The sequence below is a fragment of the Peromyscus maniculatus genome, chromosome 7, assembly GCF_049852395.1.
Source record: "Peromyscus maniculatus bairdii isolate BWxNUB_F1_BW_parent chromosome 7, HU_Pman_BW_mat_3.1, whole genome shotgun sequence".
NCBI lineage: Eukaryota > Metazoa > Chordata > Mammalia > Rodentia > Cricetidae > Peromyscus > Peromyscus maniculatus.
In genome coordinates this window covers 15,459,092-15,483,998 of record NC_134858.1, presented here as the reverse complement: position 1 = coordinate 15,483,998, position 24,907 = coordinate 15,459,092, and the positions used below count along the sequence as shown (strand labels likewise).

The window sequence follows — 24,907 nt, the reverse complement described above, 5'->3', positions numbered from 1 at the left end:
GCACAACAATACATCAACTGAGTATATAGCTGCCAGGCACTGTGGCTTCTATAACTAGCCATTTTTTATGTATTGGAAGACATTTATACTAATAGTATGATCTCTTGGAGTTTCATCCCTTGGATCCTGCAGATTCCCCCTCTAATGTGTGCTTTTCAGATCTCTGAGTGCTATTTCAGTATCAAAGACTTTCGTCATGATGGAAATGTGATGATTGGTGCATTTTTCCCTCTTCATTATTATTACACAATTAAGAAAATTCCTCATAAATTTCTACCAAACCATTATGAAGATTTTTATTTACAGTAAGTGCCTTTTAATTTCCAGGATTCTTATAACTTTGGGGCTGTATGGATTCAATTGTCACTCTTCTCTCTGATTTTCACTAGGACAATCACTCTTTTTCATTCTCGAGTTTGTTGTTTTTTAAATACCTTTTTGTCTTCATTTCTTTGCTTCTCACGTGGGGTAAGAATTCTGGTTTTGTTCATTTTAATGTCCACTTTTAATAATTGAGTTTTCTTGTCCTTTTATGTCGTGTCTATAACACTCCACATTATGGATATTTTAAATGTTAGTTCTTCAGATGGATTATTGATTAAGGGTTGATATCATACTTTATAGCATTCTAGAAATTGAGCTGTGCACCTATGATAAAAGATGATGTACTGAAAGCAGCAACTCCTGAGTTCCACATGTGATTTTAGAATGAGAATTCTAGCTTATATTAGATGCTGATAATTCTGGTTCAGGAGTGTCAGAATTAGAATTTGGACCATTTATCTGATATACAAATGTAAGATTGTTTTTGTATCTGTATGTTTGACTGCTAATTTTCCTGTTATCACAAATATTTTTCATGTTTATTGATTTTCTCTATATATTTCCAATATGCATTTCCTCATAGCTAAAAAATGTTTTTTATGATGACATATTGATTGCATTGATATACACTTAAGACTGTTTCTTAACTATTCTCAAATCTGCAAGGTTAAGGGATGGTTTCAGAGATACCCATTTGATATACTTAGTCCAATATAAGAAAAATAGTCAGATATGTTTCATTTTAAAGGAAATAAGTTGTGTTTTATCTCATGCAGATATTCTCAGAGCAGTAGAAATACATTCAATAACAATCCATTATGAAAGAACATAGCTTGCACTTCAGATTGACTACAGTATGAGAAAATGGAATAACCTAATCAAGGCCATTTAAGAATTCATCTAATGGAAAACACCAAATAAGAGAAAAAAGCAGGAGTGAAAGTGGAATGCAGTCAGAGTAACATTACTGTCATTTTCCTCAAAACTTGGTGAGGTGTTGTGTCACTACATCAGTTAGCGTGGAGAAGGAAAAAATGTTCAGATATGAAATGCTTTTGGATATTAAGGGTATCTTGACATTTTGAACTGCCACAGTAAACATGGTCACAAAAATTCATAACTAGATTTTTAGAATATTTCATGGTCTACAAGCCTCTAGGATCATATTTTATATCAATAAAATTACAATTTTATCTTATATGTTTTAGCTGATATAATAACCTTTTATGGTGGATAGAGACTCTTCTACTTCATAAAAGATAATGCTACCTGAACTCTTGTTCTCTTTTACTCTCTAATTTTCCAGTAACAATATGCATTATTATAGATTATGTATTTCTTTTTAGACTGTACAGTAGCAAGGCTATGCCTGCAAATAGCATCCTTTCATTTACAAGCGATTTTAGTGGCTAGCTTGTCCACAATAAAAGAGGATAGTGGCCTGTAAGAATTATTTTACTTCTTATTATGTCAGAAAAACATCAGATCAAATCCATGACTAGGAAAATGTTATATTTAGCATGAAGGGATAAAGGACTTTCTTATGCAGCTCTTTTTCTCAACATATTTTTTCATACACTTGGGACACAAAAAGGATATATACTTCAAAGCAAAATAAGAAAAGCATCTTTCTTGATTCTGATTAAGTTCCCTTTCTAGATATGTGCCTGGATGTATATATTTTGAAAGAGAGGTTGTTCTATTTCTCTTTTGAATTGAATTTACTCATATTCTTCTACACAATGATCATGATTACAAATAAAGTCATAACCCAAGGAGCACAATTACTTGGCATTACATTAGTTTCTGTATGAAACTACCTTCAAATATGATTTTAATTCCAAGCAAATATAATCACTTATGAGCATTTTCTTCTACATGAAGTATCAGAAATACATGCTAGCTTTCTGATTAATGCAACCTTATTTTTAGGAGCACAGTCGTTTGGCAAATGGTTTTGTGAATGTTAAAGTCTTTACATTTTTACCATGTTTATTTAGTTTGGTGTGTTTTTGTTTGTGTGTATGTGTACACACCACACACACATTCTGTGGCCTACATATAGAGGTCAGAGGAGAAGTTACAGTAGTGAATTCAATCCTTCCACAAGGACTGAGTTGCTGATCTAACACAGTTTATAAGGCTCAGTGGCAGCAACCCTTACTTGCTAAGCCATAGTGCTAGCCCACATTGGAAATTCAAATGCATGGTGGCTAATATCCATCCAAACCAATAAGAACTAGTACTTTGTCTGGGGTTTTTATTTTTTTAAGTTTATAGGTCTTATGGTTTCCAATTCTGTGATTTTATAGCATCTGTTTGTGTGTGGAATTTGTGTATCTCTGGGTCTACATGTCTTTTCTGTGCTTTCTCTTTTGCGATTTTTTGATTCATTTGTTCCTTAGTTTTATCCTATTCTGGTTTGTTCATTTTATCTTATTTTATTAATGTTTAAATGCCTACTTGCTCTCTAATGAGAAAGAAAAAGAAAGGATGTGGGATTGGGCATGTATGGAAGATCTGGAAGGTTGAGGGGGCAGAAAGCATAAGAATATGTTGTATGAAAAAATATTTTCAATGAAAAATGCAACCAAAACTAAAGAATGTTTAAAAGAAAGAAGTGCTTTATAATTACTGATTAGTATATGTAAGTGAAGTACAATGAAACCAATGAACTAAAAAATAAAAAGAAAAAAGAAACAACAACAAAAAACCCAAGAAACTAACTTTCTCTAGTCATATATGTCAGTAGCTTTCATCACGTTTACCAAAAATATGGTTGATTATGTGTTAAAGTGGTTTTCCACCTAGCATATATGCTTTTTAGAATAATAACTTAAAAACATTATTCATTGAAATATATTCCCTGATAATTTATCTCTTTTGTGACCATATATCTATACATTAAAAGAAATAAATATTTAATTACTGGTCACTTCTCTTCTCATCCTTTTATGGCAGGTTAATGATTGACTTATCACCTCAGCTGTGTTAATTCTCTTCAGTAGAAAAAAGGTGAGAAACCTTTAAAAATATTTTCACTGACAGCATCTTACATTCCTTCTTAGATTTTGCAGTCTTTCATGAGTTTTTCTTCTCCCATGTGGTCTGGTTTTCCACAACTCCATTTTCATTAATATTATGGATCACTTAGTTCTTGGTTTTGGATAATGTAGGATACAAACTTCTTCCAAAGCCTAATAGCAAAGTCATAGGGGTTTAAAATAAAAATACCCCAATGAACACAAGTTATAAATCATAGAATGTGACAAGAGAGGGATAATGGAGAAGGGAAGGATAAGTGTCATGCTTTTTTAGATGGCTAGGTGGCCAGATACATGACAGAGAGTCAGCTTCATGAAGAGGAAGAAGGCTTAAAAGAAAGAGTAGGAAACTCAAAGAGTCAGAGATACAAACCTTCTTAAATGAAAAGTCCTGCGGTGTTTTCTGATTGTGTTTTCCCTCCTCCATCTCTTCCAAGGTCCTCCACACCTCCACACAAACAGGCCAATAAAAAATCATGATTTTTTTAAAAAGTAAAATAGTACAAAAAACACACATAGATACATAATTCATAAGTCACAAAATCAAGAACCATAATATACAAGCAAAATCCATAAAAATCACAAAATCAAAAAGCATAATATACAAGCAAAAGACCAGGAAGACTAAAAAAAATGCTAAAACAATATGAGACAAAAGTACCATTTTTGTCTCTGCAGAAGAGAAAAAACATTCACTTCATTTTTGTTGGTCATCTACTGCTAGACATCGAGCCTACTCTTAAGTGTGGTTTATATACCCAGAGAGATTCCATTGGAAATTACTGTTTTTTTTTTCTCTTTGCAAAAAGTTGTCAATGAGAAATATCTTCTTGGTTAGGGATGGTAGATAAGTCCACTTTCCTATCTCAGCACTGCGATGCTGCATGGCTTTCACCTTTCAGACACTGTGCATATTGCCACAGACTCTTTGAGTTCACATGTGCATCAGTCCTGTTGTGTCAGAAAGATACCATTTTCCTGGTGTCATCCATTTCCTTCTGCCTCTTACAACCATTGTGCCTCCTCTTCTGACCTCTGAGGGGAGGGGACAGATGAAGCTGTCCCGTTTAGGACTGACTTTTACTTTTGTGGAATAATCTCTTTGTACACTGCGAATATGTGTCACTCTGATTGGTTTAAAAAAAAGCTTAGTGACCAATAGCGAGCTAAGATTTTGGGGGCAGAGAGGATGCTGGGAAGAAAAAAGGCAGAGTCACTAGCTAAGTGGAAAGGGAGCAAGACAGGTAAATGCTATGAGTTACATGGCAACACATAGATGAATAGAAATAGGTTAATTTAAGTTATAAGAGCTAATGGGAAAAGCCTATGGTATCATAATTAACTATAAATCTCCTTGTAATTATTGGGAAGCTGACTGTTCCAATGAAAAAAATCTACCTACATTTACCAAATTCTTTCACTCTCTGGATGTTGTCCAGATGTGGGTCTTTATATAAGTTCTGGTCTACTCTAAGAAGAAGCTTCTTTGATTATGGCCAAGTAATGCATAGATCTATGGGTATAGCAGAACGTTGCTAGGAGCTATTTTATTGTTCCATTTAGTATTAATTTTTAGACACCTGAGCAGTGTCAGGTATGGCTTCTATCTTCTGAAGAGGCCCATAAATCCAATTAGACAGTGGTTGCTTACTACCAATATAAACTTTAGTACCACAATATTTGTGCAGCTATTGCACCAGCATTTCATGCAGGGAGGTCACCATTGTAAATTGCAGGGTTTATAGCTAGGTATATGGTTACCTTTCTCCTCTGGTAGTATGCAGAGAACCTTCTAGTGCACCTCAGACTACTAATACTTTTCAAAAGTGGTGAAGGCTATAGTTAGGCACCTACAAACTTCTCCTTATTCAATTAAATACATGAAATGTTGTCTTCCACAATAGGCCTTACCATCAGTTTGTTGAGAATAACCAAAAGCCTTGGCAATAGCATAATTGACTTAGAATTCCTTTGGCCAACAATCTAATTATATGTAAACCATTCCTGCCACTAGACATTTCACTTGCTTAAGAAAGATATCTAGTTGGGGCATGGCCCCCCATCATTTGTTGATTCCATTTAGATTACTTTTCTATGTGAATGTATTTTGAGATGCTTATACAATAGTAAGGTTCCATATAACCCTTCAAATGTCCCTTCCCATATTTCCTCCCTACCACATTCTATATCTGCCCTTTTATTTAGTTCTCCAGCTATAGTCTCCTCTGTCTTTCTAAAAATATATATTCTATTTCCTCCACCTTGTGTGATCCTCTCTTCCCAACTAGTCTCATACTCTATACCTGATCTCTGTTTCATGGATAGTATAGTGCTTATTGAAAGCTTAAAATGTAACACTACATGTATAAAAATATAGATAATATGTGTACTCTTTGTGTCTGGGTTAGCCTGATATTTTTCTAATTCAATCATTTACATGTGCATTTTATCATTTCATTTTCTAAAAAGGTAAATAATAGTCCATTGTGTAAATGCACCACATTTTCCTATCCATTCATCTGTTGGTGAGGATATAAGCTCTATCTAATTTCTGGATATTAGGAAATACAATAATGAACATGGATGAAATTTTCTACCAAAATCAATCTACAGATGTAATATAGAGTCTCTGTAATATTTGAGAGACATTAAGATAGGATGCACAGTCCTTTGAGTATAGTTATATAAGTGCAATAGCTGGATCTTGAGGTAGAACTATTCCTGGATTCCTGAGGAAGTGCCACATTTATTTGCATGGCTATTGTACAATTTTGTATTCCTACCAACAATGAATAAGTGCTCACTAGTCCCACACCCTTGCCAGCTTGGGCTGTTGTTGGTTTTACTGATATTGACCATTGTGTTGTGTTAAGGTGAAATCTTAGAGTAGTTTTTATTTGCATTTCTCTAATGACTAAGATGTTGAACATTTCTTTAAACAATTGTCAGCAATTTGTGTTCATTTTTTGAGAACTGTCTGTTTAGTTTTATACCCCATTTTTAACTGGGTCATTTGTTTTCTGATGTCCATTTTTAAACTTATTTATTTTAGATATTAACCATCTATTGAATGTGTAGTTGGTCTACACATTATGCAAGATTCCATGTTGCCTGAATGATGGTATGTTTGCCATAAAGAAAAAGTTTAATTTCAACAGGTCTCACTAATTGATTGTTATTATTAGTACCTGTGCTTTTGGTGTCCTGTTTAGAGTGTCTTTTCCTGTACCAAGATGTTCAAGACTATCCTTCACTTCATCTTCTATCAGATTCTGGGTATCTGGCTTTATGTTAAGGGCCTTAATCTAATGAGGAAATGTCTTTTTGTATGCTGTGAAAATATGTTGCTCTGATTGGTTAATAAATAGAACTAACTGTTTGTCCAATGATGAGGCAGACTAGGGTTAATCAGGACATTCTAACTATAGAGGAGGAAGGAGAAAGACAGACCAGAGAGGATGCTGCCAGCCTCCACTATGAGAAACAAGATGTAAAGATGCTGGTAAGCCATGAGCCACATGGCAAAGTATAGATTTATAGAAATGGGTTAATTTAAGATGTTAGATCTAGCTAGCGAGAAGCCTGAGTCAATAGGCCATATAGTTTGTAATTAATATAAACCTCTGTATGTTCATTTGGGTCTGAGCAACTGCGGGACCACAAGGACACCGGAGCCAGATGGGCACAGGAAATCTTTCATCTATTTTATCCATTTGGAGTTGAATTTTCTGCAGGGTGATAAACGTTGGTCTATTTGTATTCTTCTACATTGATTTATCCAGTTTGACAAACATTTGCTAAAGGTGGTGTGTTCTCCATTGCATATTTTTTACTTTTTTGTTAAAAATAAGTTGTTCATAGATGTATGCACTTATGTATGAGTCTTCACTTTCATTCCATTGATCAATGTGTCTCTGTTTATGCCAATTCCATGCTGTTTTTACTGCAATAGCTCTATGATACTGTTTGATATAAGGGATGGTGATAGCTCCCACAGTTCTTTTATTACTGAGAATTCTTTTACCTATCCTGGATTTTTTGTGTTTCCATATGAAGTGGAAAATTATCTTTAAAATTTCTTTAAAGTATTGCATTGGAAGTTCAATAGGAATTGTCTTGAATGTGAATATAGCTGTAGGATGGCAATTTTTATTACATTAATCCTACTAATCCATGAGCATGGAAGATCTTTCCATCTTCTGATGTCTTCATCAATTTATGAAGTTTTTATTACAGACATCTTTCATTTCCTTTGTTAGCATTATCCCATGGTATTTTATATTTATTTTGAAGCTATTGTAAAATGTATTATTTTCCTGATTTCTAGTTCAACCTGTTTGTCATTTGTGTATTGGAACACAACTGCTTATGTGTATTGATTTCATGACCTACCTTTTTCAGTTTATGAGCTGTATAATTTTTCTGATGGAATTTTAAAGGTATTTTATATATAAAATCATTACATCCACACATAAAGTTACTTTGACTTCTTATTTCTTGTTTGTATCACTTTGATCACCATCAGTCATATTACTGCTCTAGATAAGGTTTCAAGAATATACTGAATAGATATTGACATCCTTGTCTTATTCCTCATTTTAATTGAAATTCTTTGAATTTCTGTTTGTTTAGGCTGATGTTGGTTGAGTACTTGCTCTATATTGCATTTATTATGCTGAGATATGTCCTTTGTATTCTAAATCGTTCCAGGAATTTTATCATGAAGGATCAGTAGATTATATCAAAAGCACTTTCTCATCTAATCAGATCAGCAGGTAGTCTTACCTCTCTGTTTAGGTGGTGAATTACATTTATCAATTTACATATATTGAACTATCTTTGCATCTCTTGGATAGAGCCTACTTGATCAAGGTAGATAATCTTTTTGATGTGTCCTTGGATTTGGTTTCCAAATATTTTATTTAGAATTTTTAATGCATGTTCATTAGTGAAATTGATCCACAATTTTCTTTGTTGGGTCGTACGTAGTGTGGCTTAGTTGTCACAATAATTGTCTCTTCATGAAAATAATCAGGCAATGTTCCTTCCATTTCTAGTTTGTGGAATAATTTGAGCAGTACTGGTATTAATTCGTCCTTGAATGTCTAGTAGAATTCTGCTCTGAAACTACATTGTCCTCATCTTTGTAGATTTTTGTTGCTGGAGAAGTTTAAGTTACTGCTTATATTTCACCAAGGGATATGATCCTGTTTAGGTTGCTCACCTTATTTTCATTTAACTTTGGTGTGTCATACATATATAGAAATTTAACCATTTCTTTTAGGTTTTCCAGTTTGGTGGATTACAACATTTTAAAGTATGTCTTTATGATTCTCTGGATTTCTTTGGTGTTTTTTTTTTTTTTTTTTTTTTTTTTTTTTTTTTTTTTTTTGGTTTTTTCGAGACAGGGTTTCTCTGTGTAGCTTTGCGCCTTTCCTGGAGCTCACTTGGTAGCCCAGGCTGGCCTCGAACTCACAGAGATCCGCCTGGCTCTGCCTCCCGAGTGCTGGGATTAAAGGCGTGCGCCACCACCGCCCGGCTCTTTGGTGTTTCTTATGTTGCCTCCGTATTCATGTCTAATTTTTTAATTTGGATATTCTCTTTACATCTTTTAGTTAATTTGGATAAGGTTTATCAATTTCAAAGAGCCAACTCTTCATTTTATTAATTCCTTGTATTTTTTCTTTGTTTCTGTTTTATTGATTTCAGACTGGAGTTGGTATTTCTTGATATGTATGTCTTCTCTGTCAGTGATTCTTTTATTTCTAGAGAACTGAAGAGTGTCATTAAGTTATTAGTAAGAAATACCTCCAAGTTTGTATGTAGGAACTTAGTACTAGGAACTTGATGCTTAGAAGCTTCATTGTCTCCCACATTTGTGTATGTTGTGTTTTTATTTTCATTCAGTTATAAAATGTTTCTAATTTTGTTTTTGATTTTTATCTTAACCAACTATTAACTGAGTAGTGAGTTTTTTCAGTGTCTAAGAATTTATGAAGTTTCTGTTGTTCCTGTTGCTGATATCCAGCTTTGAACCATGATGAACAGACCGGTTGTAGAGAGTATTTTCATTTAATTATAATTGTTGAGACTTTCTTTTTGTCCACGTGTGTGCTTAGTTTTGAGAAATGTTCCATTAAATGTTGAGAAGAGGGTATATTCCTTGTCTTTGCATGAAATGTTGTGTAAATATCTCCTAGGTCCATTGGATTTATCATATTTTTGTTGTTGTTGGTAGATTTTTAAAAGAGATTTTTCTATTCATTTTACCTATCAACCACAGAGTCCCATCTTCCCTCCTCCCACCACCCAGTCTTCCCCCCAACCCACCTCCTCCAAGGCAAGGTCTCCCCTGTGAGTCAGCAGAGGTTGGTATATTTAGATGAGGCAGGTCCAAGGCCCTCCTTCCTGCACCACAGCTGGGCAAAGTATCTCACATGTATAAGGTTCCAAAAGGCCTGCTCATGCACTAGGGACAGGTCCTGGTCCACCTGCCTAGGGGGCCCCTAAACAGTTTAAGCTAAACAATTGTCTTGCTGATCCAGAGGGCCTAGTCCAGTGCCATGGGAGCTCCTCAACTGTTGGTCCACAATTCATGTGTTTCCACTAGTTTGGCTAGTGGTCTCTGTACTTTTTCCAATCATGGTCTCGATAACTCTTGCTCATAGCATCCCTCCTCTCTCTCATTGATTGGACTCCTGAAGCTCCTCCTGGGACCTGGCTGTGGATCTCTGCATCTGCTTCCATCAGTCACTGGATGAGGGTTCTATGATGTCAGTTAGGGAATTCAGCCACCCAATCACCAGAGTAGGTCAGCTCAGGCACCTTCTCAACCACTGCTAGTAGTCTATGGTGGAGTCATCTTTGTGGATGCCTGGGGACCTCCCTAACACTCTGCTTCTCCCTAATCTAATGGTACCTTCATTTATCATGGTATCTCTTTGCTTGTTCTCCCATCCTGTTCCTGATCCAGCTCAATCTTTCCACACCCATAAGCTCGCATTCCCCAATCCCCTGCCCTCCATTACCTCCTAACCCCATTTGCTCATGTAGAGCTCATCCATTTCTCCATCTCTGGGCAATCCCTGTGTGTATCCTAGGGTCCTACTTACAAGCTAGTATCCCTGGAGCTGTTGGTTGCAGTCTGGTTATCCTTTGCTTTACATCTAGTATCCACTTATGAATGAGTACATACCATGTTTGTCTTTCTGAGTCTGGGTTACCTCACTTGTGATGAAATTTTCTAGTTCCATCCATTTGCCTGCAATCCTCATGATGTCATTGTTTTTCTCTGCTAAGTAGTACTCCATCGTGTATATGTACCACATTTTCTTTATCCATTCTTCAGTTGAGGGACATATAGGTTGTTTCCAGGTTCTGGCTATTACAAATATTGCTGCTATGAACATAGTTGAGCATATGTCCTTGTGGTATGATTGAGCATTCCTTGGGTATATGACTAAGAATGGTATAGCTGGATCTTGAGGAAGATTGATTCCCAAATTCCTGAGAAGCCACCATACTGATTTCCAAAGTATCTGTACAAGTTTGCATTCCCACCATCAGTGAAGGAGAGTTCTGCTTGCTCTACATCTCCTCCAACATAAGCTGTCTTCAGTGTGTTTGATTTTAGCCATTCTGACAGGTGTAAGATGGTATCTCAGAGTCATTTCTGTGATGACTAAGGATGTTGAGAAATTCCTTAAATGTCTCTCAGTCATTTGAGATCCTTCTGTTGAGAATTCTCTGTTTAGCTCTATAACCCATTTTTTAATGGGACTGTTAGGTATTTTAAGGACTCAGGGATCCCCTGTGTCAGGAAGTTACTCTTGGTCCAATGAGAGCTGGTGGTTTGGTTTCTGTGCCTCAGGAAGTTACTAGGGTCACAGGAGGGTGGGTATTGGTGCAGGGTGTGGAACTTGTAGTTTTCAGGGTCTGATGGGGGTTTTGGTGTGTGTGGGGGCTTCCCTCGGGAGTTTTCTCTACTGGCCAGCAACTGGCACAGAGTTGGATGGGGGTTCCAGGGAGCTGGTTGTGTCACAGGGCCTGAGTCCTAGGGGCAGGCCTCTCTGGCTGTGAGAAGAGTCACTCACCTCTTGGTCCAATGAGAGCTGGCAGTTTGGTTTCTGTGCCTCAGGAGTCACAGGCAGGTGGGTATTGGGGCGGGGTGTGGAACTTACAGATTGCAGGGTCTGATGGAGGGTTTTGGTGGTGGTGGGGGCTTCCCACAAGAGTTTTCCCTGCTGGCTGGCAAGTGGGGCAGAGTTGGGTGGGGGTTCCCAGGGACTCTGGATTTATCACATTATTTTACTACATCATTTTGCTGTGTCATTTTAATTAATTTTAATTTAATTAATTTTCCTGAATTAATTTTATATTGACCATCTACTACCAGATGTGGGGCCTGCCCTTTAAGAGTGGTTTGTTTCCCCAATGAGACTGTCTTCAATGCAGGTAGCTATCAATCAGAGATATCCTCTGGGTTATGGACAGTGTCTAGTGTTCACTTCTCCTTTCAGCTCTAGGACTTACTTCACCTGGACCAGACCTGTGCAGGCCCAGAGTGAGCTCATATGTGCACTGTTCTTGCTGTGTTAAGAAGGCCCCATTCCCTTCGTGCAATCCATTTACTCATTTTTCCATATCCTCTTCTCAAATTTCATTGAACCCTGAGGGGAAGAATTTGATTGGGGGCTGAGTGTTCCAAGAAGATATGTCCATGTTGAAAGAAGTATCTTACTGGGGCTGAGCTTTGAGGATTCAAAAGCCCATGCCAGGCCAAGTCTCTCTCTCCCTCTCTCTTCCTGTGGATTGGGATGACCACACTATACCTGTCATTCTCCCCACTATGATAATAATGGACTAAGCCTCTGAGAGTGTAGACAAGCACCCAAATAAATACTTTTCCCTATAAGAATATCCATGGTCATGGTGTCTCTTCATGACCATAGAATTTTGCCTGAGACAGTTGTGTAGAGGTTGTCTTTAGCAATAGTACTTTCCTATTGGTTTGTGGAGGAGCATCAATTCTCTTAATAATATCCTGGGTTGTCTAGGCATTCTCATGAAAAACATTTAACCAAGAATTTGATTAGATATAAGCCATTTCTGGTACTAAAAGGTTCATTTTGTCATGAGAAGTATTTAGTTGGGGATCTGTCTCTACATTATTTGGCAATTTCATTTAAATTACCCTCACATATGTACAAATTTCAGGAAGCTAATACTGAATTAGTTTTCCATATGACCTCTAAAATGTGCTAAGTTTTAGCTGTCCCCCACATATTGTCTGCCTTGCCCAAATGTTCTCTCTGCTGTCCTGTTTTCATCCTCCTGTAACAGTTCTCACCCCATCTGTTCATAACTATCTGTTCTATTTCCCTTTTCTATGGAGATCCATCCCTTTCTTATATACCAAATTTCTGTGGATATATGGAATATATCTTATCGATCACATCACAGCTAACATCCACATATAAGCAAATATAGATCATATTTGTGTTGGGGGAGCTGGGTTAACTCAGACTGATTTTTTTAGTCCATCCATTTACCCAAGAATTTCTCACTTTTTTGTTTTTTTTAAAGGCTGAGTGAAATTCCATTATGTAAAAATACCACATTCTCTTAATCCATTCACTTTTGTAGATATCTAGGTTCTTTCCATTTTTAGTTATTATGAATAGAGCAGCTATGATATGGTTGAGTAAATGTCTTTTTAATAGGATGAAGCATAATTTTTGGTATATGTCCAAGAATGGTATAACACTGGATCTTGAGATAGCTCTATTCTCAGATTCCTGAGGAACTTCCACTTACTTTTATATAGGCTATACAACTTTGCAGTACAACCAGGAATGGATGAGTATTTCTATCACTCTACATCCTTGTCAGCATGAGATGTCATGTGTTTTATTGATCTTGCTTGGCCAATCTGCCAGGTGTAAGATGAAAACACAAAGTAGGTTTGATTTGGATTTCACCATGGACTAAGATTTTGAACATTTCTTTCAGTGCTACTCATTCATGTGAGTTTCCTGTTGGAAAATATATGTTTAGATCTGTACTCATTTTTAGGTGGACTATTTGTTTCCTTGATGTTCAAATTTTGAGTTCTTTATGTATTTTGGAAATAATCCCTGTATCAGATATATAGTAGTAAAAAAAAAAGCATTGCCCATTTTGTACTCTGCCAATTTGTGTGCATGATGCTGTCCTTTGCCATACAGAAGTTTTTTTCCAGTTTTGTGAAGCCCCATTGTTAATTGTTTATCTTAGTTCCTCTGCTTTCAGTGTCCCAATGACTTCAACTCTATTTGTCACTTTCTCTATCAAATTCTCACTTTCTGTAATGTATCTGGCTTTTGGTTGAAGTCATTGATCCATTTGGAACTTAGTTTTGTGCAGATTTATAAGTAAGAATGCACATGCATTCCTCTGCATGAAGCCATCCAGTTTGACCAGCAGCATTTGTTGAAGGTACGTCACTGTCAAAAGTCAGGAATCCATAGCTACGTATTTATGTTAGAGCCTTCAATTTGATTCCACTGATCAATGTGTCTGCTTATATGGCTTATATGCTTATATGGCTTATATATAACACTAACTCTAGATGATCTTTTAATAAATAATCCTGAGGCAGGATATTGGGGTAAATGCTGAAAGAACAGAGAGAAAAAGGAACAAGCCACTGCTATGTCTCACCTCACTGAAATCCTCTGAGTCCTCACCCAAAGGCTCCAGCTGAGAAAGCCTCTAGCTAAAAGAGACTCTTCTGCCAAAAAGACTTTAGCTTCTGTCTCCTCTTGCCATATAGACCTTTCTCCACCCAACCATCACTTCCCGCGATGAAAGGCGTGTGTACTTCCCAGTACTGGGATTAAAGGTGTGTGCCACAACTGCTTGGCTCTGTTTCTCTCCTAGACTGAGTCAATCTCATGTAGTCCAGGGTGGCTTTGAATTCACAGAGATCCAGATGAATCACTGTCTCCTGAGTGCTAGGATAAAAGATGTGTACCTCCACCCTCTGGCCTCTATGTTTAATCAAGTGGCTTGTTCTGTTCTGTGATCTTCAGGCAAATTTTATTAGGGTACACAATATATCATCACAAATACCACACAAGTACAAGAAGTACTCTGTAGTACTTCTTGATACCAGGAATGGTGATTCTTCTAGCAGTTCTCACATCATTCAGAAGTGTTTTAACTAACCTTTGTTATTGTTGCATTTATTTTGTGTGTGTGAGTGTGCATGTGTTTCTATATGAAGCTGAAAAGTTTCCTTTCAAATTCTGTGAAGAATTGTGTTGAAATTTTAATGGAGATTGCACTGAATCCATGCATTTCTGTTGTTATGATGGTCTTTTTACTATATTAATCCTATTAATCCATGAGCATAGGAGATCTTTCCTTCTTATGTTATCTTCTTACGTTTTTGTTCTTCAATTTCATAAACTTTTTAATTATTTGGGTCTTTTGATTTCTGGTTTAGAGATACCTTAAGATATTTTATAATACTGAGTCTATTGTAAAAGGTGTTTAATCTGATTTTTTGCCATTCTATTTGTCATTTGTACATCCATCTGGAGGCTACTGATTTTTATGCATTAATTCTGATATTTTGGTTAAGTTGTTTATCAATTTTAGTGGTGCCATTTCAGAGTCATGTCTATATATATATATGTATATATATGTATATATATATATATGATCATGTCATCAGAAAATAATGATACTTTGAGTTCTTCCCTTCGTATTTGTATCTCCTTGATCGCCTTAAGTAGTCAGCACTGAAAACATATATACATATATACAACATGGATTAAAATGTTATATTTAAAAATATATGTGTATATACATATACATATATACATGCAATGGATGAAAAAGGGGGACATGAATTTGAAGGAGAATATGGTAGAGTAAGTAGGAGGATTTAGAGGTAGGAAAGGCAAGGGAGAAAGGTTGTAAATAAATTATAATTTAAAAAATAAACAAAAACAATGTTAATTTAGAAAACTTAATGGCTAATTGCAAAAATGTTGGCTTTTAATAGTTGTAGAGGCTGAGAAACTATGACACAGGCATCAGATCATTTTAATTTTGGGGGGCTTATTTTCTGCTTCCAGGGCAGAATTTTTAGTGTATTCTCACGAGCTAGACAGACAAAATAAGCTCACTTTTAGCTTTAACTAATCATTGTTATAACTATGGGAACATAATTAATCCTAAGTATAAAAAACTCCTTCTAAATGTAGCCATTAAATGGAGAATTTACAGTATGGGTTTTGTAGGAACAGTAACATTTGAACTATAAAATGTATTTCATTAAATGAGCAGATGTATGTTGTCTAAGTCTTCTTCTTATATATTTTTATACCCTATGTGCAGGTATAAGTTTAAGAACTACCAGTTTGTCCTGGCCCTGGTATTTGCCATTGAGGAGATCAACAGGAACCCTCATCTTTTACCTAACACATCTCTTGGATTTGATCTTTATAATATCCCTTTCATTGAAAAGAATACTCTTACGAATGCTTTTATTTGGCTCACAGGGATGAATCACTTCAAAGTTAATTACAATTGTAAAGAGAAGCAGACTTCAGCAGCAGCACTTACTGGAACATCATTCGCAATATCAGCCCATATAGGGACACTGCTTCAGCTCTACAAAATACCACAGGTGAGGGAGGGGACTTTACAGAACAGGAAAACAGCTTTCATTTGGTGATAGTTAGGGTGTCTACAGAGGAAAAATATGGTCATTTGAATTACTAATATATCAAGAGATAAATATTTAGACATTTGATGATTTATCTATATTTTTTCTGCTAGGAATAGAAAGGACCAGCAGGGTAGTGAAGACAAAGATTTCTGTTGAGTATGAGACTTGACATAAGGTTTTGGAAACCTCACAGCAAAGGAGGTTAGTTTTTAAAAATAAAATCTGCAGACTAGCTTTTAAAAAAGTCTCAACTATTGCTTCAAATGTAAAACTGTCTTTGATGCCAATGTTCTCACACTTTTTTCAATATTGTGCTTTCACCTTAGCTTACTTTTGGGCCTTTTGATACTATCCTGGATGATCAAGCACAGTTTACTTCTCTCTACCAGATGGCTCCCAAAGACACATCACTGTCACTTGGCATTGTCTCTTTGATGCTTCATTTCAAATGGACCTGGGTAGGATTGCTCCTCACAGATGACCACAGAGGAATTCAAATTTTATTTGACTTGAAAGAAGAGATGAGGAAAAATATAGTCTGCATGGCTTTTGTGGAAATGATTTCAGGTACATTGGCTTCATTTTCTGACAATTTCTGGAAAAGTGTGGGAAGGATCCAAGACTCATCTGCAAATGTGATTATCATTTATGGAGACACTGATTCTCTACATGGCTTAGTGAAAAATATAGGACAGAAGTTAACTACAGGGAAAGTCTGGGTCATGAACTCACCTTGGGATGTTACCAACCACTTTGATTATTTTATGTTAGATTCTTTCCATGGGAGTCTCATTTTTTCACACCACTATGAGGAGATGGTTGATTTTACACATTTTATCCAAACAGTTCGTCCTTCCAAATACCCAGAAGATACATATCTTCCTAAATTGTGGCATTTGTTCTTCAAATGCCCATTCTCCAGGATTGATTGTAAACTCTTGGAGAACTGTCAACCCAATGCTTCCTTGGATTTATTGCCTAAGCAAAATTTTGACACGGCCATGAGTGAAGAGAGTTACTACATATACAAGGCTGTGTATGCTGTGGCCCACAGTCTCCATGAGATGATTCTTAAGCAAGTTCAAATTCAACAATATGATAATGGAGAGAGAATTAAATTCCTCCCCTGGCAGGTAATCTCTCTCCTACTATGTTTTAAAATCAGCATTGTTACACTAAGATACTTTTCAAAGTTACCAAACACAAACACTGTAGATAGTGGCACGTTTGGTCAAATAGCATAGGATGGCCTATGCTTGTTTCTCTGGAGCTCAATACTTACCTAAGTTTCTTTGTCTCTGATCAATGGGGTGCCAGTTGTAAGAGGACAAATGTTAAGACAGTATCTGATTTGTTTTACAAATAGCCTCACAATCTCCTTAGTAATCATTTCAACATGAAAATTTGACTCACCTCAAACATTTTTCACAGTAAAAATAAGAAAAGTTGATACCTGCAGCAAGGATGATGTATGTAAATGATAATTTTAAGTATCATTTCTGCATTATTATCTTCACATTTTACATTACATTGAAACCTTAGACATGTTTAGCAAATAAATAGGGGTGTCCAGTTTTTGAGATTTGCCTCATTTTTGACTGCTTATGTGTATTGCTTCAGTGTTTGCTCTTGAAACAGCTGTACCTTTTATCATTACAATAGTAGTTCTTATCAGCTAGGATCCCATTTACTATACATTACCCAGTAAAATTGCCTATACTAAAATAGCATTTTACTTCTGGGACAAAAAGCAGAGAGATTTTCCATTATTTTGGTTCTGTTGTAACTGTCTGGGACCTACCTTAATATAAGTTCATGTATCTCTTTTAGCTCCATCCATCCCTACAGAATATCTATATGAATAATCATGTAAGAAGCCATATGTTAACGCACATGAAATTTAAGTTAGATTCCAAGTATGACATTATCAACTTTTGGAATTTTCCAAAAGGCATTGGACTAAAGGTGAAAGTAGGATCATTTTCTCCAAATGCTCCACCTGGTCAACAATTGTCTTTAACTACCAATTTGATACAATGGCCCACAAGATTTACAGAGGTGGGTTGGCTCTTATCCAAATAGTTTGAAATTACTAAATAAAATCAAAATGTGTTTTTGTATGTAATAATTCTTAGTTCCTGACTCAGATCCAATCAGTATACTAATACCAATTCAGAATAGCATAAGAAATGTATGCACAGATTTTCTGATATCCAGATTCTGATCAATGGAACTGTTTGTTTTTCAATGTTTCTTGATTTTCACTCATTTTCTGTCATAAATGTATAAGTAAAATTCATGTCATTGATTCAAAACACTTGGTATGAGATTTATTTTGAGGTCTGCTTGTAAAATATCATGACAAAGTTTCCTGCAATTTAGTTTTCTAGCACAGCTACAAAGTATAATGGGCATCTGTGTATATCATAGTTACTTATCTCACTGCTGAAAATAAATTTGTTAACAAAAATAATTTAAAGGATTACTTTGGCTCCAAAATTGATAAAGCAGTTTAATTGTATTGTATAAATTATAACTGTAGAATCAGAAAGTCACTGGTCACATTACATCTACATTTAGAAATCATAAGTGGTGACTGCTACTGTTCACTTCCTTTCTCCTTTTCATTCACAATGAGAAAGTGTAAACCATTTTAAGAGTGGCTCTTTCTAATCCATGTAAGCTCACCTGGAAATACCTCAGATGAATGAGCAAACACTTGTTTCATAGTCATTATAAAAGTTTTCAGGTTGACAGGATTAGAAACACTTGTAGAAATAAAAGCTGATAACGTAAGAAGTCAATATAGGTAGAGATAAGATCAATCCAGAATCACACATGGACATGCTACAATTATGAAAGTTCTTCCTAATTAACCATGTTTCTTAAAGTTTAAAAACTTCCATCAAATTCATGTTCTTTAGGCCAAATTTTAATCCTATGAGTTTGTGTTGAGTATAACCTTCCAAAATTGGTAGTACTGTAATCATCATCTTCATTTATAAGTATAAAATCTATGAATTAACAGTGTAATATTTAAAACCTCCATATTTATCCCCAGAACTCTGAACATTTTCTAAAACACCTTTCATTTTCTTCAGATTCCCAAGTCTGTATGCTATAAGCTCTGTGGACCTGGACTCAGAAGAACTGTCCAAGAGGGTAAAGCTGCCTGTTGCTTTGATTGTACTACCTGTCCATACAATGAAATTTCCAATGAGACAGGTAAAAGCAAGTCCTAGAAACATTTAAACTCTCCATTCAATTCTGAAAAATCAAAGCAAATGGAAAAAGATCTATGAAAGAACTGAAGAGACAAAACTTTTTCTTTTTTATATGAACTTTAATGGTATAATTAATTATATTTCTTCTTGAAATTATACAAGAATTAAATTATAATTCATGCTTGATTTATGCTATTGATAAATTATAGATTTTGTTGACTGAAAAAAAAAACTTTCCACATACAATTGTTTTAACTATGTTTTTCAAGTTAAATTTTAGTTACATTTAGTCACATCAACTCAAAGCTTAAGTTTATTGTGTTTTTTTAAGGATACTTCCCACCACAATTGTGCTTTTTTAAGGATACTTCCCACCACAATTGTGTTTACACATAGCAGATGACAAGGAAACTTTGTTTGAGTTTTCTAGTGCATAAAAATTGGTATCTTGCACACTTGATGAAAAGTAGGGTTTCTTTATTATTCTCTTGCTCCACTGGAATAAGAAACAGTATTTAAGAAGTAAACTCAAGAAAATATGAACTGTCTGCAATGACATGACATTCGGAAACCTAAGAAATGCAATGTCTACAGGATTTTCATTTCTAGATTAGGTCATAAACATGTTCAGATTTACTTCCATGGTAGAGAAAAAATAGAAGTTGGTGTTTCCACATCTAGTAGTGTTGTTGCATCTATAATTGTGTGACTTTTCAATGTTATAATGAAAATCATATATTGATGAAGATTTTCAAACTTTAGGGAACATAATGTACCAATACTTACAAATGCTTAGAGCTTATAAATATTAATGTAATGTTTCCTCTATCTAAAATAATTACAGGGTAATATAACAACTTGTGCCTACTAGTTATAATATAAATTCATAGCATATAACCACTTCATTGAATGTTGGTGGAATGGATATCCCGGCACAGCTGTATAGACCTGCACTAATGACAACTAAAAAGTCATTAGTTCCAAGCCTAATTGTGCAAAATAGACTAAAATGTTTCAAAGTATGTTTGGAGAATATATAAAGGGGGCAATATAACTATAATCAGAAAAAAAGCATGAGCATTAAGACATATTGAATAAGGACTCCCAGAAGAATGGATAAAGAAAGTGTGGTACATTTCCACAGTGGAGTATTACTCAGTGGTAATAAACAATGACATCGTGAAATCTGCAGGCAAATGGATGGAACTAGAAAAAAAATCATCCTGTGTGAGGTAACCCAGACCCAGAAAGATAAATATGGTATGTATTCAATCATAAGTTGATATTAAATGTAAAGCAAATGATAACTAGGCTACATTCCACAGCCCCAGAGAAGCTAGGTGACAAGGAGGACCCTGAGAGGTTTGCATGGATTTCCCTGGTAAGAGGAAATAGATGAGATGTCCTGGGTAAACTGGGAGTGGAGGGCAGAGGCTATGGAGAGAAGGGGATGGGGAGATGGGAACATGAGGGGTCAGGTTGGTCGATTTGGGGACAGGACAGAGGGGGAGAGTTGTAGCTGGAAGGTTTCTCTTGTCTCGCCCAGCCCCAAGGTTCCACAGCCACTTATAAAATAATCATTCAGAGACTTAATATTAATTACCAATTGCATGGCCTATGGCAGGCTTCTGGCTAGTTGGCTCTTATAACTTGACCCATTTCTATTAATCTGTAAGTTGCCATGTGGCTGTGGCTTACCAGTAATTTCACATCTTGCTTCTCCTGGCAGTGCTGGCGTCTCTTCCCTCTGCCTTTTTGTTTTCCTGTCTCTCTCACCAGTTTCCTGCCTGGCTATAACCTGACTTGCCATAGGCCAAACGGCTTTATTTATCAACCAGTGAGAGCAACACATTCACAGCATACAGAAAGACATCCCACAGCAAAGAGCAATGGAAGAGATATTTTGATAGAGGGGGCCATTTGGGGGTTAAAAGGAAACCTGGTGCCAGGGAAATTCCTAGGAATTCACAAGGATGACCCCAGATAGGACTCCTAGCAATAGTATAGAGGGTAACTGAACTGGCCTTCTCCTGTAATCAGATTGGTGACTGCCATAATTGTCATTGGAAAATCTTCATCCAGTAAGTGTCTGAAGCAGATGGAGAGATTCACAGCCAAGCACTGAGCTGAGCTCTAGGAGTCCAGCTGAAGAGAGGGAGGAGGGATTGTATGAGCAAGGGGGATCAAGATCATGAAAGGAGATCCCACAGAGATAGCTCACCTCAGCTGGAGGGAGCTGATGGACTTTGGACAGACAGCTAGGGAGCCTGCCTGGGACTGACCTAAGGCCTCCACATGTGCAGACAGTGTAGCTTGGTCTGTTTGTGAGGCCCTAGCCGTCTGATCAGGACCTGTCACTGGTACATGAAATGCCATTTTAGAACCTATTCCCCATACTGGGATCCCTCACCAAGCCTTGATGCAGGACAAGAGGCTTTGTCCTGCCTCACCTTGATATGTTATGGTTTGTGAACTCCCATGGGATGCTTGCACCTTTCTGAATAGAGGAGGAGTGGGTGGAAGGCATAGATGGAATCTGGGAGAGGGAACAGGAAGAGAAGAGGGAGGGAAAACTGGTTGATATGTAAAATAATGAAAAAATTTAATAAAAAGGATGCCCCAAAATGAGAAATAATATACCATTGATTAGCAACAATAAATGAAGCCTATAGAGCAATTAGATTGTATAATTATCCACTGAATGTATTGTTTATCATATTACCTTGAAAACACAAATATTATTCAGGAAACAATTTTGAAATAGAGACATTATTAACATCCTGACCTCTGAACATAGTTCAAATTAAACAAACAGCTAACATCTAAAAAGAAAAGGTTTTATTATTTGTGCAGGTTTGTGCATACTGTTACAGTCTCTATGACTTCATAGGTGCACTTGCTTTATTATGTTGAAAAATGATGTTTTCTTAAAATAATCTACTACCCTTTGTTTGGTAAGTTAAATGTAATTGGCCCAAATAAGTGTACTTATTATGAGTGAGACTATTTGAAGGTGTGACTTTGTTGGAGCAGGTATAGCCTTCTAGGAGGAAGTTAGTCACTGTGGGGGTGTGCTTTGAGGTTTCCTATGCTAAATATAGCATTCAGTGTCACAGTCCAATTCCTGTTGACTTCTGATCAAGAGGTTGCCAGCACCATATCTACCTGTGTGCTGCCATGCTCCCCACTATAATGATAATGGACTGAACCTCTGAATTGTAAATGAGTCACCCCGAAATAAATGTTTTTATTTATAAGAGTTGCCATCATCATGGTGTCTCTTCACAGCAATAGGAACCCTCAAACACTTAACTTTTTACAAATTTTCCATCTCCTTTTCAACACAGATCCCCAAGCCTTGAGGGGAGAGATATGATAAAGACATTTCATTCAGGAATAAACAGTACAAAGTCTTTTATTCTCTGTATGGGGTTCAGTTGTGGGTCTCATTAATTACTATCTACTGCAAGAAAAATTTCTGAGGATGGAATGATAAACTGATGTATGAACATGGCAATTCAACAGTAGGAGTCATTTTATTGCTGTGATCATTTAGCAGATTGATAATATTAGGTTTGCTCCTGGGCTTGTAATAAATCTAGCCAGTTTCCCGAATCATTAATAGTATCAGATATGTGTTCTAGCTTAGGGAATGCATGTGAAGTACAATAAAAACGCAGCTAGTTACTCTCCTAACAGTCCTGACACTGTTGCATCAGTGCACATACTTTGCAAGTAGTCTGTTGTTACAGTTCACAGAATATGAAGCTGAGTGAGATAGATGATTGCTTTCTTCTAGCACTATGAATGCTAACTAGAAGTGGTGAAGCTTCCAGTTAAGTACCAGCTTGATTTTCCCAAGTTCTATGCCATAAGTTCATGGTATCTTCAGTAATAGTCTTATGTGTAAGATGAAGATAGTAACTATATTTTACAATAAGAGTTTTAATAGTAAAGATTTTTTTCTTTTCTTTTCTTTTACAATACCATTCAGTTCTATATATCAGCCAAGAATTCCCTTGTTCTCCCCCCTCCTGCCCTCCTCCCCTCCCCCTCAGCCCACCCCCCATTCCCATCTCCTCCAGGGCAAAGCCTCCCCCAAGGACTGAGATCGACCTGGTAGACTCAGTCCAGGCAGGTCCAGTCCCAAGATTTTAAGACATCAAAAATATAAGAATATGCAAATCTCAAGCTCCATCAGTAATGAACAGACTTGGAGAAGCCAATGGACTTTATGAAAATGGGTAAATTGGGACACTTATCTGTGATCATAGTTATAATAACTAATTTTAAAGGGTTTTCTTTTGTTGTATATGTAAATCCATGTCCAATTAAAGGTGGAGATGAAAGAAGAAAATTATATTAGAACTAAATTAGGTTTATACAAAGGAATTTAGTAATGAAGTGACTTTAGAAACAAAAAACATTGAAAAATTCTGGGTGAGCATGAAAGTAAGTATAGATATGACATTAGACTTAGTTAATTTGTGGCTTCATAAAGAAAATAGTCTATATTAATTTGGAATTACTCACTATAGAATATTTATTAAAGTCTGAAAGAACCAAAGAAAGTCATTTAGGAGACAATCCAATAAGTTGGTGTTGAAAAGTACCTTAGGATAAAAAGAAACATCTGTACACATACTCATGATCATCTTAATTTCTTATCAGATATGGATCATTGTTTGAAGTGTCCAGAAAGCCATTATGCAAACACAGAGAAGAATCATTGCCTCCAGAAAACTGTGACATTTTTACATTATGAAGATCCCTTGGGCATGGCACTCAGTAGCATAGCCTTGTGCTTCTCCACAATTACAGCTTCTGTTCTTGTGATCTTTGTGAAGCATCGAGACACTCCCATTGTAAAGGCTAATAATCGGGCCCTAAGTTACATTCTGCTCATCACACTCATCATCTGTTTCCTCTCTTCCTTGCTCTTCATTGGGCAGCCCAACACAGCTACCTGTATCCTGCAGCAGACCACATTTGGAATTGCATTCACTGTGGCTCTCTCCACTGTGTTGGCCAAAGCTCTTACAGTAGTTATTGCCTTCAAGGTCACCTTTCCAGGGAGATTGATGAGGTGGTTAATGATATCGAGAGCCACTAACTACGTCATTCCCATTTTTACTCTGCTCCAAATAATTCTTTGTGGAATCTGGCTGGGAACCTCTCCTCCCTTTGTTGATCAAGATGCTTATGCTCAACATGGACACATCATCATTTTGTGCAACAAGGGCTCAGCCATTGCCTTTCACTGTGTTCTGGGATACCTCTGCTCCTTGGCCCTTGGGAGCTATACCATGGCCTTCTTGTCCAGGAATCTTCCTGACAAATTCAATGAAGCCAAGTATTTGACATTCAGCATGCTTGTGTTCTTCAGTGTGTGGGTCACCTTTCTTCCTGTCTACCACAGCACCAAGGGGAAGGTTATGGTGGCTATGGAAGTCTTCTCTATATTGGCTTCCAGTGTAGCACTCCTAGGCTTCATATTTGCCCCTAAATGTTACATTATTTTGTTAAAGCCAGATAAGAATGTGTTTCATGGCATCAGAGACAATACACACTATGGAAGAAATAACCTTAATTAA

At 36.4% G+C, this 24,907-nt stretch overlaps 1 protein-coding gene across 1 annotated transcript; it reads left to right on the top strand.

Moving 5' to 3' along the window:
• The first annotated feature begins 96 nt into the window (after positions 1-96).
• Positions 97-24,907, top strand: LOC102913351 (vomeronasal type-2 receptor 116-like). The gene is made up of 7 exons (XM_015986315.3): positions 97-305; positions 15,756-16,047; positions 16,416-17,222; positions 17,920-18,147; positions 19,191-19,314; positions 22,344-22,346; positions 23,985-24,907. Exons 1-7 carry the CDS (start codon positions 97-99, stop codon positions 24,905-24,907), a joined length of 2,586 nt encoding a protein of 861 aa, XP_015841801.3.